General features: G+C 25.8%; 3 protein-coding genes across 11 annotated transcripts in view; 2 read left to right on the top strand and 1 right to left on the bottom strand.

Annotated features, from left to right (window-relative positions):
• The window catches only part of LOC126903481 (hepatic leukemia factor-like), a 37,751-nt gene extending 33,887 nt beyond the window's left edge, over positions 1 to 3,864 (top strand). For 6 of the 8 annotated variants that reach the window (XM_050681638.1, XM_050681641.1, XM_050681646.1 and 3 more), the window contains 5 exons: positions 28 to 179; positions 252 to 567; positions 647 to 750; positions 849 to 986; positions 2,062 to 3,864. In XM_050681638.1, coding sequence (XP_050537595.1) covers positions 28 to 179; positions 252 to 567; positions 647 to 750; positions 849 to 986; positions 2,062 to 2,151 — 800 coding nt within the window. In that variant the 3' untranslated portion in view covers positions 2,152 to 3,864. The remainder of the gene's footprint in view (positions 1 to 27; positions 180 to 251; positions 568 to 646; positions 751 to 848; positions 987 to 2,061) is intronic. The other 2 variants (XM_050681640.1, XM_050681644.1) reach the window with 1 other exon arrangement.
• Positions 3,865 to 4,094: 230 nt separating this feature from the next.
• LOC126904684 (ubiquitin-like modifier-activating enzyme ATG7) lies at positions 4,095 to 10,830 on the bottom strand. 2 transcript variants are annotated; one of them, XM_050683908.1, is made up of 15 exons: positions 10,744 to 10,830; positions 10,135 to 10,357; positions 9,568 to 9,763; positions 9,357 to 9,470; positions 6,494 to 6,753; positions 6,335 to 6,432; positions 6,148 to 6,262; positions 5,932 to 6,076; positions 5,678 to 5,833; positions 5,368 to 5,544; positions 5,180 to 5,308; positions 4,840 to 4,949; positions 4,614 to 4,746; positions 4,432 to 4,551; positions 4,095 to 4,376 (listed from the first exon to the last, which is right to left on the bottom strand). In XM_050683908.1, the coding sequence occupies exons 2-15, from the start codon at positions 10,344 to 10,346 to the stop codon at positions 4,305 to 4,307; spliced, it is 2,037 nt and encodes a 678-aa protein (XP_050539865.1). In that variant the 5' UTR covers positions 10,347 to 10,357; positions 10,744 to 10,830; the 3' UTR covers positions 4,095 to 4,304. The 2 variants fall into 2 exon arrangements, with proteins under 2 accessions (XP_050539865.1, XP_050539864.1); XM_050683907.1 differs by lacking the exon at positions 10,744 to 10,830 and adding an exon at positions 10,436 to 10,575.
• Positions 10,831 to 10,910: 80 nt separating this feature from the next.
• LOC126904442 (ATP-dependent RNA helicase DDX42) lies at positions 10,911 to 16,041 on the top strand. The gene is made up of 14 exons (XM_050683485.1): positions 10,911 to 11,236; positions 11,297 to 11,441; positions 11,499 to 11,599; positions 11,684 to 11,786; positions 11,870 to 12,167; positions 12,233 to 12,372; positions 12,630 to 12,858; positions 12,923 to 13,191; positions 13,397 to 13,547; positions 13,914 to 14,006; positions 14,067 to 14,200; positions 14,268 to 14,375; positions 14,447 to 14,560; positions 15,713 to 16,041. Exons 1-14 carry the CDS (start codon positions 11,037 to 11,039, stop codon positions 15,833 to 15,835), a joined length of 2,208 nt encoding a protein of 735 aa, XP_050539442.1. The 5' UTR covers positions 10,911 to 11,036; the 3' UTR covers positions 15,836 to 16,041.
• Positions 16,042 to 17,136: the final 1,095 nt, after the last annotated feature.

Raw genomic sequence — 17,136 nt, 5'->3', positions numbered from 1 at the left:
TATTAAATTTTTATTTATTGATGACAGGAAAAGCTTGTGGAGTACCAAGAGACGGAGGAAACATTGATAAAAAAGAAGAAACTGAACTTTTATGGAGCAATGTTGTAGAATCTCAATCAGCGTTCCTTGGACCGAATCTTTGGGACAATAAAACCATACCTTATGATAATGACCTCAAAGTAAACATTCCTATTACAATAGATTACATTTTTTTAAGGTCTTGATTAACGACTTTTGATATTTATCAACAGTATTGCGATTTGGACGAATTTCTGTCAGAAAACGGTTTGCCGGTTGAGGGCGATCAACACAACGGCACGTCGGGTGGCAACGGAGCAAACGTTAACCAGGGCTCCATAGTGACAGCCGCCAGCGCAGGCTCACTCATGCCGGGCGTCAACGGACGCCTGTCACCGCCGCCCCCGGCCTCGCTACACCCCATACAACACCTACAAGCCAATGGCGCTGGCGGGGTGGCAACTATACTCACCAAGCGCGAACCATCACCATCGCCGAGCGAACCACTGAGTCCGATCACCATCAACCCGCCGTCGCCCGCAGATTCCAGTGAGTATTTTAATTATTCATAATAAATCATATGCCACTCACATGAAACTGCAACCGATTGTTTTTTTTTTTGTTTCAGCATTGTCATTTGCGTCATCCAGCAGAGATTTCGACCCAAGAACACGGCCGTTTTCCGACGAGGAGCTCAAACCTCAGCCAATGGTAAAGAAATCAAGGAAACAGGTGAGAGGGCCTCGTTAACTTGATTTTTTATTTCGTTTTTTTTATTGTCGCTACTTTAGCGACACTAAAACTCACCCTAATCGTGTTTTCATTTATAGTTTGTGCCGGATGGGCTTAAAGATGAAAAATACTGGGCGAGACGCCGAAAAAACAACATGGCGGCTAAACGGTCGAGAGACGCGAGGCGAATGAAAGAGAACCAGATCGCTTTGAGGGCGGGATTTTTAGAAAAAGAGGTACTTACCCTTGATAGCGCGTTCAGTAAATAAAATAGACAACGAGGGGTACAGAGGACGAATGTGCTATAAAATTAATTATTTCAAGTCATTTATATAATTGATGATACTCAACTCGATTCTATAATGTCTTTATGTAGAATAGTGAGAGAGAAAGATAGAGAGAAGGGAAAAAATTATTTACACACTTTTCACACTAACTCATTTCGAAATAGAATATTATTTTGTCGATGTAACGTACTAAAATTTTTCAACAAATTTAATTATAAAATCATTATTTATCTAATAATTGATGCAAATATTCTATTTAAATTGGCCATATTTTCTGCATTAAATCCGATTCAAATATGCTAATTATGTCAAAACTATGGACTCAGCATGAACAAACGGGTTGCTAACATACTCTATGCTGTTAAGCATTCACAGTTATTATTAAATTCTAATTAAGGGGTGGGCATTTTTAAATTTCCTTAGTTGATACCAAATCTATCTTCAGATTGAAGTTGGTTTGTATCCAATCTACCATTAAATAAACAATATCAGTAGGAGAATCGGTTATTTCTTTATTCTAACAAAAATCATTTTGGGAGCACATGAAAACAAAATCGGCGTTTTTACACTTATGAATTTCGCATTTCTGTGATTGAGTCTTTTTTCTGCACTAGTCATTTTTTTAATCCTTAGACACTCAAATTACTCACGCGAATATTTCCCGACCTCAATAATCGGTTAATAATCTTTAGGATTTAGTCACACTAATCCAACAAAAATATGTTTTTATTACTGTCTTGATTTACTGTGTAATATTATACCTTAGAAAGTTCTACTTATCGTATTAATTTTCCTTTGACCTATAATTTCTGAAACGTTGTCAAACAAGTATCGATCATAATAATCCGTAGGCCGCCTTGCGCGTTTAATTAATTAAATATAATTAATCTATTGTATTACTCACACTCAATGAACACCATTTATATATATATATATATATAACTATTGGATTTAATTTATAGATCTGTAACGACCATTCATTTTTTATTGTGATTTTTAATTGATGAATATTTGTTTTATTTAGAATATGGGTCTTCGACAAGAAATGGAACGTTTGAAAAAAGAAAATTTGGCGCTTCGGGATAGATTATCAAAATTCACCAACGAGATCTAAACAAATTATTGCGTTACTCATAACCACATTTACGCGGATTATATATTATTATTAATATTATTATTGTAAAGTTTCGATCAGGTATCTATTATGTTATTTTTCTTGATTTAGATTAGAATTTACTCAAACTCGTGTCGTTCTGAATATATATTTATAAAATTTAATCTAGTTATTAAAACAGTTCGTTATATGTATATTTCCATCGATGTAAAACATATAATATATTCTAACGAAAATCTTATGTAGTTACCTTAAGCAAGTCATGTCGAAGTACACTTTTAGCCGTGAATAGAATAAGGAGAATACATACTTATTTCACTGTAGTTCTGTTTTATTTGGATAATTCGCGATAACATGATTGTATTTTATTTAAAAATGTGTATGTTATAACGCAACTGATCTCAATATCTCGCATACGAAGTCATTTTTGTCCTCTCGTGTTTTGTTACCCATACATTGATAAACTTATCAATAAATATATAACTTTGTTGCCGTTTTGGTTTTATCGTTTAACTGTCAAGTAATTAACGAATGATTTTACAATAAGAAGGATTTTTTTTACACATACGTCCGTATGGTTTTGTTGTTCTGTATATAAACAAAAATACAAAATAGGTCTAAAGTTATTAAATTATTATTATTATTATTATATTTTATTATTATTTTAAATTGTCCTATTTATGTTTTTTGTTAAAAACAATGATTGTTTTACCTAACATCTGGCTTATATTATATTAATATAGTCGTGGTTATACATAGGCGTGAACATATTAAGTAATAAATGTACAAATATTTACATTAGTAAAACTATAAGTATAAGAGCTAACATCAATAATGTGTTATACTTTTATATTTACACTTTGCTTTGTTTTATTTCTCGAGCACTTGTTTATCTTTTATTTCTTTCCATAGGAACTTTTTAAGAACCTAAGAATTTTCCATAGCTAATTTTGTTTATTTGCTCTAACTATATTATTGTTAAATGGCGTGTAATATCATTACCAATTACCTGTATGCAATAAAGATTTAATACATTTTTTAGTGTTGCGGGTTTTGATTTATTTGTTTTAAGGCTTCCAAAATATTATGTCAATTAAGTCGTATGTATAATACACTTCCATATTACGTGTGAAGACCCATCCCATTTTCTCATGAATAATATATAAAATGTGTAATTTATATACTATGTAGTTATTGGTATGTTTATTTTAAATATTATTTAGTTATTATTAGTACCATTATTATTTAATTATTTTTGGTTAAATACTTAACTTTTTATTAGTAGTTAAGTGTTGATTTTTTCAAATGTTTATTTGTAGACATTTAGATAGTTACATTGACATATTTCTTAATTGTTTTATGTATGAATAAAATATAGTAATAATATTAGTTAAGCTTTAAAATATTAAATTAGTAAGATATTTGTTCTAAGAATAATATATTTGATATTTGTGAATAGATACTTTTTTTTACAACACTTCTATAATACCTTATAATGTACTTCTGTTAGAAAACGAGAACAAAAATGTGTATGGGTCAGGGGTTACTGTATGATTTAGTTTTTCTAATTATATATGAATATGATTTCATATATATTTCTTTAAAAAATACCTTTTATACTTGTATAATATAAATAAATATCATAGTTTGTTGTTAAATTAAAAATTTTGTCCGAGTTTTATTGTTTTGCGTTAATATACAATTAATAACCAATTGCTTAAATTATTTTTTCTTCAATGAATATCTATAACACTGGTGACAATGATAAATTAAATAAATTAATTTATCTAGAGCTCAAAACTGCATCAAGATATTGGATAAATATATAATCACTTTATTTATTTTAAAAAATACTTATATGCATTCATTTTGAATAAGGTTAAACATTTTGTTAACTTTTTTATTAATACAAAATATTATTAAATTATTATAATACTGAAAATTTGAGAATTTACTAATAAAACTAAATATAGTTTAAAATTTCAATCAAATTAATAATTCATCATGTTTTGTTTAATAACTTATTATCAACAAACATAAAAAAGAAATTCAACTTATTGACAATTAATTTTCAAATCATAATAATCAAACAATATAATTACATATATATATTTTAGCAATTATTCTTGGGCATCATTCATATCAATACTCAATTAAACAATATTTATTGGTTCAGTACAATTTCCAGAATCACACACATCATCATTGTTATCAAATTCAAAAATCTGAGAATAAAAAAATTAAGTATTTCAGTAGTAAATATTTAAATATAGACAGTACCTCTATTTTTTCAAACTGATTTTTTAGTTCAGTTAAACCCGTTAAATCTTCTAAGTAATTTGAATTTACAAATACATTTTTTAAAAAATCCTCTTTTCTGTTTATAAAATCATTAATAACCTAAAGTCAGAGAACATTTTTGTGAGTTATTTTAAGAAAAAAAAACTATTTATAATACTTACTGTAGAAGAACATGCAATACATTTATCAAAACTTGGTGTAAATGGTATAATCTGCTGATAATCTGACAAAAAACCTCTGATAGAATGTGGTACAACACCTATGCAGCTCAAAGAATTTGCAGAAATGTCATCACTGTTAATAAATTTTAATTCATTTAAATATATATTTTTTTTTATAAGAATAAATTTACTTAATACTAAATATCCAGTAACCAAAAATACTAACTTCAGTTGAGCATAAGAAACAAACAATTCAACAGCTAAAGCTCCAGCAATAGAAGATACACCAGGTCTAGTCACTGTACATTGTTGATCCAATGTCTTATCTGTCATAGACTAAATAAGTTTTTATAATTTCATTATAACAATACATGATAAATTTCTAACAAATTTGAATAATATGTCTATTAGTAAAATAAAATTTGTTTTATTTTATATTAATATTTTTCTAAAAACGTCTTTTTCAAAAACATTTAGGAATAAATTTTATTTTTTTAATCAGCAGAGTCTAGATATAAACTAAACCAACATAAGACCATTCTATTCCATAATTTAAAAAAAATTACATTTCCTGGTGCAGTAACATCATTGCAAAAATAACAGCCCAATTTTGTCTCCGAAGAAAATGATTTTGTTCTAGTTCCATGTCTGATTACTAGATATGAATCAAAACCAAGAGCAGCAGTTACAGCTAGCTAAATAAAAAAAAAAATTAACTTATTTTTGAGACTTCATTTTATACATTAAAAATTACTTTATTGTGCAATGTAGATAGCATAGTTGGTAACCACCTACTTTCTCTTGAATCAGTGAGTAAAAATATAACATCATGTTCTTCTATGAGTTTTGAAAGCTTATTAATATTCAGAAGATCTTCGCTAGCATTTCCATGACCTGGCATTGGAATATTCATAACGACACCATTACTATTCTAAATAATTATACAAACATTAAAACTTCACATTAAAAAAGTGTACTAAAATTTATCTCACTTAATTGATTTTATTAATTAAGATGAATTTCTATAATAATTATCACTTGTTAAATATAAACATTTTAATTACTATTTCTGGATGAATTTCTTTTAATACTTCTGCAGCAGCTAAAGCCTTATAAGTAGATGAGATACAATGAGAGTGTTTATACAAAGATTGGCGAACTGGATTAGAGTATGAAACTTTACCATTGTCGATAAGAGTAACATTGTGTACACCCCATGACTAAAAATAATCATAGTCATTAAAAAAATTATCATGAAAATTAAATAAATCATTCGTTTCAATAAATACTTTAGTATAAGAAATTTAATTTTACATACTAATAAATTTCGAGCAACATTGCAACCTAATGTACCAGCACCAATAATAAGACATTTTGATTTAGCAACAATATCTAAGTTCAAATCAGGAGCTAAACGCCATTTCATTAGTTTAAGATTTAAATTTACAGATTCTTTTGCATGTCTAATGAAAATAATATTTATTTTAAAATGTTAAATTTGAATATAAAAGTAATTTATTATTCTTATAATTACTTTTTTGGATCCATAGTTTTACTTAAATTAACATATTTTGGGCAAAATTTTCCACTTGAATTCTTTTCCCAACCAACAAATTTACAATTATCATTTATTATAGCATTAAAGTTGGCTGAAAATTAAAAATATTCAAATAACAAAAATATGTTTTAATGATAATAATAATAATAGTAAATATACATACATTGCACTCTAATATTAAATATCATACTTTTGTTGAATTGACTGTTAACTGTTCCACGCATAGCAATAACTTTTATATTTGAATTAGCTATATTAGGACTGAAACATTCGAGTTTATTATAAATAAAAACTTAAATTGCTGTACTATATTATAACTAACCAATGTATCAAGATAAGATATAAAAAATTTCTCAAAGGCCATCCAGGATTATTTTCTAATTCGGATGGATCTGCAAATACCAGAAATTCATCAACAGCACCATTACCATCTCTTAAATCATCAATCTTATTGTTGTTATGTAGATTTATGTATTGTTTTAATGTGAATAAATTTATACTATCATCTGCCTTACGTATAATACTAAAAAATCCTCTTTGATTAATTGGAAGATCTTGAAATTCCTTAACTAAGGATACAATCTACAAAATAATATATTTTATCACTAGTTTCTATTATAAAATTACTCAACTTAATAATATTACAAAAATAATGAGAACTTATACTTAAAATGACAGTGTTATAACTCATTTATTTGTTATTGTGTAACAACCATGGATTATACAGAGCGATTAGTTTAACGAAAGCCATTTAAATCCTCTTAAAGTAATAATTTGTTAAGAAAATTATTTTTTATATTTTTTAATTTCAAATATTTCTTGATTAATGAGTTATTAATTACTTTTCTATTTCGTCCTTATACTTTATGAGAGTATCAACTTTATTTGTTTAAATGACAACATGCATATTTCAATAGCTTATAAAATTGAAAATGATTTAATTAAGAAAATAACTGGTTGATAATAAGTTGTGTATCAATATTTCAGAAGTTATTAACATTTTTATACCTAGAAGGGGAAAGGAATGAAGTGGAGTAATGATTAGTAGTAAAAATAGAAGCCTCATAGAACACTTCATTTTCAGTTATTACTCTTAGTTAATAAATTCTAAAATTCTGGTTCAAAAATTATTATTAACCAGTTATTTTCTTAATTAAATCATTTTCTATTTTATAAGCTACTTAAATATGTATGTTGCCATAGAAACAAATAAAGTTGATACCCTCTAAGGGTGAATAAGGGATGATTTAAAAAGCAATTTTTAACTAAAATAAAAAAATGTATAAAACTAAAAATACCAAAAATAATTTTCACATATTAATTTTTTTAAGAGAATCTGAGTGGCTAGTATTAAAAAAATCACCTTATAATTAAAATATTTTTAATTTCATCATAAAAATAAATACAGAGTGATTGACCGACACAATATCTTCAAAATATAAAAAAAAAATTTCTAAGGTTACAATATCAAAAAAAATTATTTTAAATCGTTAATTTTCAAAAAGTTTTAAGTATTAAAATATTTCATGTAAAACAGTGATTTATACATAAAAATTACATTTATCGTTAAATTCAATGGCCATTTTCTCATAGAAGAAAAGGAGTCGGGACAAATTTTTTTTTTTTTGAAATTATAGTATTTATTATAAGCTTTAATTTGACATATATTTCGGAGTATAACTGGAATATTTTCAAAAGTTAAATTGAAAAAACTCTACTTTTTATTTGTATTTTAGCTTCGATGCGAAGCTGAGAAGGTATTGGTTTTACTAAGATGAGTTTTTCTTTTTTTTGTGTCTGTTACCATTTTTTCTCAGCTCTCACCAAACCGATTTCTTTCAATGATACGTCAAAAAATCACAAATCGTATCTAGTCAAACATATTACCCTCAAAAATTCAAAAAATTACCCTCGTTCCCCGTAAATGGGGGAAACCTCCAAAAAAATTACAAATTTAAAAATCGCTAATTTTCAAAAATTTTTCAATTTTTTTTACTAAAAACTGCCGTAACTTTTTTAAAAATAAACATATCAATATAATTATTTTTTATATAGATGCATGATATCATTACCTTTCATTTGGTATATTTTTTTTTTATATGCGACCCTTTACTTGTTCACAGGGGGGGATTTAAAATGACAACTTTTTCACAAAAAATTAATTTTTTCAACTTGATTTTTGAAAATGTTCCGGAAGGTCTGACACTTTTATATATATCTTAAATTAAAGCTAATGTAATATACTTTATCATGAAAAAAAAAAAATTCGGACTTTATTTTATCTTCACGGTGTAAATGGCTACCAAATGCTATTTTTGTGTGAAAATTTTCGATTTTGTATTTTACATTTTTAATTTTATTATGCTATAACTATTTGAAAAATGTATGGATAAGTACAATTTTTTCATGAGGAGTAGTATTCATATACATCTTTCATTTGACATACTGTTTTTTTAAATCGGACCATTTCCCTATATACGAGGGGGGTTCAAATCTAAAAAATCATGTAGAAAGTAGAACTTTTTCAACTTAAATTTTGAAAGTGTTCCGGAAAGTCTGACACTTTTATATATATCTTAAATTAAAGCTAATGTAATTTACTTTATTATGCGAAAAAAAAATTTCGGACTTTATTTTATCTTCACGGTGAAAATGGCTACCGAATGCTATTATTGTGTGAAAATTCTCGATTTTATGTTTTACATTTTTAACTTTATAATGCTATGACATATTGAAAAGTGTATGGATCAACATTATTTTTTTATGAGAAATAATATTTTTTAATAATCCCTTTTTCATTCGACATACTTTATCTTAATTAGGATATTAATAATGAACTAGCAGATCATGTAGCTTTTGGAATAATCCACCAATTTTTTAAAATTAAGCACTATCTAAAGATTTGCATCGAAGCGTTTTTTTTTTATAGTGATTTTAATCACTGTCAGATATCATTATACTTGATCCATCTATACCACGTCACCACTGTGCCGCGACCCCCCTGTGCTGGGTTTTTTGTTATTTTTCTTTTGTATTTTTGATGGTATTGCATGAGTTATACTAAATTTACTCCGTTTATTTATAAAAAATTTAGAAATTTAGATTAGTAAAATATTTTTTTATGTCCCTTAAACCGTAATTATAATTATTAAAAAAATTCTTAATTATATAAAGTCTGGTATTACCTGATTCAGTGAAAAAATGGAGTTAAGAGATACAGGATTATTATCTAAGTAATACATTGGTTCAATAAATGTTGGAAATGCAAACCAATAATAAAAATGATAGCACTTTAAATCCTGTTAGAAAAATATAAAATTAAGTTCATATAAATGAATTACTTTTTATCTAAATAGTAACTTGAATTAAGGGTTATACTAAAATATACTTTCTTACAGAATGTGTAAGTATGTTAAAAGTTGGTATTAGTGTAGGATCTTCAATTGCATTGCCAGAAAGAAAATCATCTAATAATCGATTCCCAAAATCCTTCAATAATTCATTTTTATCGCAATTCTTAAATGAGTCCAATGTATTTTTATTCAAACAATAACCACGAGCAATGAAGTTTGTGGATGTATTGTTAATATCTCTGTGAAATGCAAAATTCATAGTTTATAAAAATTACTAATTTGTAATGTATCTCTAACTTTTAGAACTATTTAATACTAAATAAATTCAATTAACAACTAAAAAACAATTTTTTTTCAAAATTACTATAAACCACTAGGACAGTATATAAGGATATTCAGTGCCAACACTAAGGTAGACCAACTGAAGAATTTTCAATATCCAATTACAATTGTATTAAATTTTTAGTTAACATACAATTTGTAAACTTTAAAAAATCTATGGTATAACCCTAAAATTCAATAATTGGTACAATAGAAATATTTGTAAAAGTAGGCACTATAATTTTAAAATTGATAATTTATATGAGCTTAAATCTAACTAGTTACTTACAAATTAAAAGAAGAACAGTCAAGTGACACATATGGACTACTTTTGGAAGAATAAAACCCTAAAATTGGTCTATATATTTCATCAAGCTTATCTACTTCCAGTTTTAGCTGAGCCATTTTATACCAAAAAGTAGGATCGAGACAAGAAGAAAATGCTTGAAAACGAATATTTGTTTTTGATTCTAATGAACACTTTTCTTCCATTTCAGACATTGTTAATTAATCTAAAATCAATAAAGTAATTATAATATATTAATTTAATTAAATAGATAAAAAAAAAGATTAAAAATGAAATGCTTTACTTTAACTAAAAAAATTTGAATTATGTATTTTTAGAAAAAAAATAGGCGGTGTAAAAATAATTATAAAAAGAAAAATATCAATTTTTCGTTCATCTAATAATGAATTAGCTATTTAATATAAGTAACGAAAATTGTTCAACGGTATATATATACTTTATATTTCATTTAAATTATAATAATGATATTAACTGTATTTCTAGCTTTTTAATCACTGTTAATTATAAAATTGTAAAACGATTTCAAAATTATTTAACTTTTAGTAAATAATATTTATGTGTTATATAAAATATTTATATTTAGATACTAACATTGATGTAGAATAATTTTAATCTCAAAGGTAATTGTGTAACAAAATATTATTTTATTATATATTATATATTATATATTATATATATATTATATCAATTTAAACAATATTTAATGATAATGTTATTGTTATCTTCGTAAGCGAGATAAAAATCTAAGCAAAATAAACAAAACTACCGGATGATAATATTACTGATAATTTGAATATTAATATATTAAAATTAATATTATTGAATAAATATATCTTCATGATCTTATAAACATATAATTATACAACTATAGATGACTTTTTATAATGCAGAACAACAGAATGAATGATAAGGTATCATTTGCGTTTAATTCTAGCCGATCATCATCTTCAAGATCATCAGCTATACCTCCTCCGCCTAATAGTGGTATAAGTAAACAAGGATATTCTACTCTTAATGCTATAAATCATTCAGCAATTTCATCAACTTGGGGAGTCCCTAAGAAACGAGCAAAAACCGAAGAAGAGTAATTGTTTTTAATGTTATATACATTGCTAAAGTATTGAACTCAATAAATATTTTTTAGATATTTTGAAGAAGAAGATGAGCACCAACATTCACAACTTGATTACATCCCAGCACCTGATAGTCCAACAAATAAAAAGTCTTTTACTGATTCTGACTCATCTGAAGACCCTCTAGATGCATTTATGGAAGATTTAGAAAAAGAAGTATTGTAGAATACATTTATTTAGCTATTTAATAACTAACGAAACATTACATTAAAGGTAAAAAAAGAAAAAAATTCTACTAAAAAGAAGGGGACAGAAGAAGAAAAAGGAATAAGACAAGATATTGAAGATGAAGATGTAGAAGAATCTTATTACCGGTATATTTCATATGACTGTGTTAAACTAATTTTTAAAGTTACATTTTACTAACTTCTTTTATTAAATGTTTGTAATATTTTTAGATATATGGAGGAAAATCCAACTGCAGGACTAGTCGATGATACATCAGACATTGAAATAGATTATGATGAAGATGGTAATCCAATAGCACCTCCCAAGAAAAAAGTTTGTTAATAGAATTTAAAATATTATAAAATATAATAATTTAAACTTTATCGGTATAAATTACAAATTCATTGTTAATTTAGGAAATCGATCCTCTGCCTCCTATTGATCATTCATTACTAGAATATAAAAGTTTTGAAAAAAATTTTTATGTTCCTCATAGTGAAATATCAGCATTAAGTGTTGATAAAGTAGTAAATCTTCGTAAAACACTTGGATTACGAGTAAATGGAGCTGATTTACCTTATCCTGTTTCATCTTTTGCTCATTTTAACTTTGATGAAACTTTAATGAAAGCTATTCGTAAATCAGAGTTTACACAACCAACTCCTATTCAAGCTCAGGCCATACCAGCTGCATTATCTGGAAGAGATATTATTGGTAAAAAAATTAAATTTTCAAATGCATTATCAATTTTTATCACACATATTTTTATTTGATTATAGGAATTGCTAAAACTGGTAGTGGTAAAACATTAGCATTTATTTGGCCTATGTTAATACATATTATGGATCAGCCTGAATTGAAGGAAGGTGATGGACCTATTGGACTAATATTAGCTCCCACTAGAGAATTATCACAACAAGTATTAAATAACTTACATTAACTAAAAAAAAATTATGATTTTTCAAGTGATATAATTAATTAAAAAATATTTTTTATTATATTGTAGTAAGAATTTTAATTTACAACATAAATCTACAGTAATAATTTTTCAATTATAGTATTTTTAATACTTAGTTATATATGAAAATAAAAATGGCTTACTCTTATAATTCTTTTTATCATTTAAGTTATTTATTTATGTTATTTTATTTTAAATATTTTTAATTTACTTTTTAGATTTATACTGAAGTAAAAAAATTTGGAAAAATATATAATTTAAGAGTAGTTTGTTGTTATGGTGGTGGTTCTAAATGGGAACAATCCAAAGCTCTTGAAGATGGTACCGAAATAATTGTTGGTACTCCAGGCAGAGTTATTGACTTAGTCAAAATGAATGCAACTAATTTAACTCGTGTAACATACCTTGTTTTGGATGAAGCTGATAGAATGTTTAATATGGGCTTTGGTAATTATTTTTAATTAATTAAAATTCTATGAAATTACTAATAGAAAATAAATAAATTATTCAGAACCTCAAGTTCGGTCTATATGTGATCATGTGAGACCAGATAGACAAACATTATTGTTTTCAGCTACTTTCAAAAGAAAAATTGAAAAACTTGCTCGTGACATACTGACTGATCCAATACGTATCATTCAAGGAGATATTGGTGAAGCCAATACTGATGTTACTCAAATTATGTTAGTAATGCCACAAAATGATAAATGTCAATGGCTTTTAAATAATATAGTACAATTTCAATCAGCTGGATCAATTCTCATTTTTGTCACTAAAAAAGTTAGTTGATTTTAATTTTAAAAACATTGTAATACTAACAAAAATTTTAAGTTATTTAAAGTAAAATATTAAACTTTTCAAATACATGCATCAATGCTTTAGTTATTCTCTAACTTTTTATACAGTGCATATACGTAAAAAAAAAATTATTTTTAATTTGTTTTAAAAGAATTTTACTGATAATATTGGTAATTCTAATTTATAGTTCGATGCTGAACAACTAGCAAATACTTTGACTGTAAAAGAATATCAAGTTCTACTATTACATGGTGACATGGACCAAGCAGAAAGAAACAAAGTAATAACAAAATTTAAAAAACAAGAAGTCAATATATTGGTAGCAACTGATGTTGCTGGTAAGTAGGCATATTAACTTGATGTTTCAAAAATTATGTATAAAATTTGAAGTTTTTAAGATTTTTCCTAGAAAAGAAAATATTGGATTCAATATGGTTTATTTATATTTAAAAAAATTAAATACAAATAAAAAGACCTCTAGGTTTAATCAGTTCAGTTGATATTTTTTCATAAAAATACATTTCACAAACCTTATCCTACCAAAAAGGTTTATTTTGCAAAATAACCATTTTTTTCATCATATTGCCTCCTAAGAAAAATTTTATTATTTTTTTGTGTAAAACTTTTGAACAGTGGACAAACTTGTAACACTAATGAAAATTAAATTGATTATTTACTAATAAATTATGTTCTTTTATTTTTAGCAAGAGGTCTAGACATTGCTCATATTAAGACTGTTATAAACTATGATATTGCACGAGATATTGACACTCATACTCATCGTATTGGAAGGACAGGTATTTTAATAGATTAAAAAAAATATTATGAAAACTAATATAATTAATATTTTATCTAAGGTCGTGCTGGTGAAAAAGGTACAGCTTTTACTCTTGTAACATCTAAAGATTTTGAATTTGCTGGCCATTTAGTCAGAAGTTTAGAAGGTGTTGGCCAGGAAGTTCCCACACCACTACTGGATCTTGCTATGCAGGTAAAAACTTATACAGTAAATGATTATAATCAAATTTTATAAACAATTATTTTGATTTAAATTTTAGAGCTCTTGGTTTCGAAAAAGTCGCTTTAAAGGTGGTAAAGGTAAATCTGTTAATGCAGGTGGTGCTGGACTTGGATATCAAGAGCCATCTGGTTCCAATAAATACTCTGTGAGTCAAAATATTCTTTATAAACTAACTAGAATATTCAAGTCTGAAATTAAATTTCCAATTTATTATAGAATTCTAGTTCATACCAATGCCCAAAACCAGCTGCTACTCAAAAAGCTGCTGGACCTGGAGCAGGTAGACTTATGGCTCTAAAAGAAGCATTTAAAATGCAATATCAAAATCAGGTTAGTTAAATTTACTGGATTTTTAGAATAAGGAAATTTAAAAAGTAACATTACTAAATATTTTAATTTTATAAGGTTAAATCAAGTAATTTTAGTAAGATTAAAAAGAAAATACAAGAACAAAATTGTTTGTACATTTATTTCCTATCATACTATCAAGGTAAAAATAGGGGTTCTCATTACAAAAAACCCAGCACAGTGGGGACATGGCATAGTAGAGTCCAGTATAGATGATATCTCACAGTGATTAAAATCACTATCATTAAAAACGTTTCAATGCAAATCTGTAATGTTTAATTTTGAAAAATTGATGGATTATTTCAAAAGCTACATGATTACCTTATTTATATCCTAATTAGAAATTTTATAATTTATAAGTGTAATATATGAATATATATATATATATATATATATTTATAATATATAAAGGGAAAGGGTCTGATAAAAAAAAAAGTATGTTGCATAAAAGAAGAATATAAATAGTACTTATCTTAAAAAAATTATAATGATCCATACATTTTTCAAAAAGTTATAGAATTATAAAATCAAAAATATAAAATAAATTTTTTTTACAAAAATCTTATTTTTTTTATTAATTTTAATATCTATTTTGACTTGACAAAATCAAGTCCGAAACTTTTTTTTCCATAATAAACTATATTACATTAGCTTTAATTTAAGGTATATATAAAAGTGTCAGTATTTCTAGAACACTTTCAAAAGTTAAGTTGAAAAATTTTATTTTTTGTGAAAAAGTTGTCATTTTGAATCCCCCCCGTGGGCTGGTTTATAAAAAAAAATTATATTGATTTGGTCATTTTTGATAAAGTAAAAAAGTAAGTAAAAAAAAATGAAAAAATGTCAAAAATTAGCGATTTTTAAATTTGTAATTTTTTTGGAGATTTCCCCCATTTACTGGGAACGAGGGAAATTTTATCAATTTTTGAGAGTAATGTCTTTGACTAGATACAATTTGTGATCTTGTGACGTATTGTTAAAAGAACATAAAAAAGGTTTGGTGAGAGCTAAGAAAAAGTGGTAACAGACAAAAAAAAATAAACAAAGAAAAAAAACACATCAAAATAAAATTAATACCTTCTCAGCTTCGCATCGAAGCTATAATAAATAAATTTATTAATTATTTTATTATAGTTTAGAGCTAGTGAAGACCATACATGGGAACAAACTGTTGGATCTGACCCTTCAGCTTCGGTTAAAGTTCACACTGGACCCCTTAAAGAACGCAAGGCAAAAAAAAATCGATGGGATAACTAATGCAAATATTATGATACTTTTTTTACTTGTTTTATGTACCTTAAGACTAATTGTGTTAGTTTTAAACATATAAAATTTAATACATTTTTTTTTTTGCATTTTAAAATGTATAACTAACAAAATAAAGCTATAGAAAAAGTATAATTGAAAAAAATGTTTAAAAAAGTAAATATAATGAATTAAAAATTTTACATTTTGCTGAAAATTGTTGATTACATTTAATAATGGTAATTTATTTTTTTAAGCAAACGTTTAAAATTTACTCAAATTATCACTTTAAGTTTGTCGAATATTTGTGCTATAAAATTTGTTTAGAGTTATTTACTTTTTAACATATTTATGAATTAAAACAATACATAATGATTATTCTGCAACATAAAACAATTTATCTCTACCATAAAATAAGCTAAAATAATAACATAAAATTAAAATATGTAATAATTATATATTCCAGTTATTTAAAAAGAAAATTTTTTATTTGTTAGAGGTTTGGCTCTTTCCCGAATTTGATACCAATCCAATAGTATGATAATACATTTCAACTTCAGATTAATAGTTATGTTAACTTTACATAGTATAGTTTCTTTATATTCATTAATATCTATAATTTACATAAGAACTCATAGTAAAATTATTTGAAGAATTTAAATTATTCCTCCTTAAAAATATTTTTATATAACCTTAAATATATTAATTTAAAATTATTGGAGGTGTTATTGACAATCTTTATGGTGCAAAGAAACCAAAGCACACTCCTATATTTAAGTCTAATCTTATAATTTCTTAATGTTTTTGAATGATGCCATTTTTTGATATTTTGTATTTAATAATGGCTGCTTAATAATTTTGCACTTCTAAAAATGTATGCATTTATTTGGTTTTTAATATTTTTTAACTTTGATGACTTCTTAAAAGTACTCTAAAAATTTGTGTTATCGTATTTTCATTCAAAGATGATGAAAATAAGATCCGTCAGAGTGAACACCGAAAGAAAAAATATAATCTAGAATTAAACACACTTTTACAAATGATAATTCATTTAAATTACTCTTTGAGTGAAAATGCCTATTATCAATTCAAAAGAATTAAAAACTTTAACTTAATTAAATTATAAAAATGTTAAAATTAACACGGCCACTGGGGATTGGTGGCTAGTTATAGAAGTGTACCAGAAATTGTGTGAAAAAGGGGCACGGTACCGGATTAGAACCCGCGACCCAAGGCGTCGTAGAGACAAACTTTATGACTAGGCCACGGTGCACTTATGATTCACAATGGAAACATCACGGTGCCATGTCAAG

Source organism: Daktulosphaira vitifoliae, unplaced genomic scaffold, assembly GCF_025091365.1.
Source record: "Daktulosphaira vitifoliae isolate Bord-2020 unplaced genomic scaffold, ASM2509136v1 Scaffold_4, whole genome shotgun sequence".
NCBI lineage: Eukaryota > Metazoa > Arthropoda > Insecta > Hemiptera > Phylloxeridae > Daktulosphaira > Daktulosphaira vitifoliae.
The sequence above is the reverse complement of the archived record's forward strand: the minus strand, read 5'-3'. Positions and strand labels throughout refer to the sequence as shown.

What these genes read in the sequence shown, in the direction of transcription:
- LOC126904684 (XM_050683908.1), bottom strand. Translation starts at nt 10,346, where the DNA reads ATGTCTGAAATGGAAGAAAAGTGTTCATTAGAATCAAAAACAAATATT. An exon ending in ATTTAATATTAGAGTGCAAT is followed by an intron (nt 6,263 to 6,334) that starts GTATGTATATTT and finishes TTTAATTTTCAG; the next exon opens with CCAACTTTAATGCTATAATA. An exon ending in TATCTACATTGCACAATAAA is followed by an intron (nt 5,309 to 5,367) that starts GTAATTTTTAAT and finishes TTTTTTATTTAG; the next exon opens with CTAGCTGTAACTGCTGCTCT.
- LOC126904442 (XM_050683485.1), top strand. Translation starts at nt 11,037, where the DNA reads ATGCAGAACAACAGAATGAATGATAAGGTATCATTTGCGTTTAATTCT. An exon ending in TCATCGTATTGGAAGGACAG is followed by an intron (nt 14,007 to 14,066) that starts GTATTTTAATAG and finishes ATTTTATCTAAG; the next exon opens with GTCGTGCTGGTGAAAAAGGT. An exon ending in CTGGTTCCAATAAATACTCT is followed by an intron (nt 14,376 to 14,446) that starts GTGAGTCAAAAT and finishes AATTTATTATAG; the next exon opens with AATTCTAGTTCATACCAATG.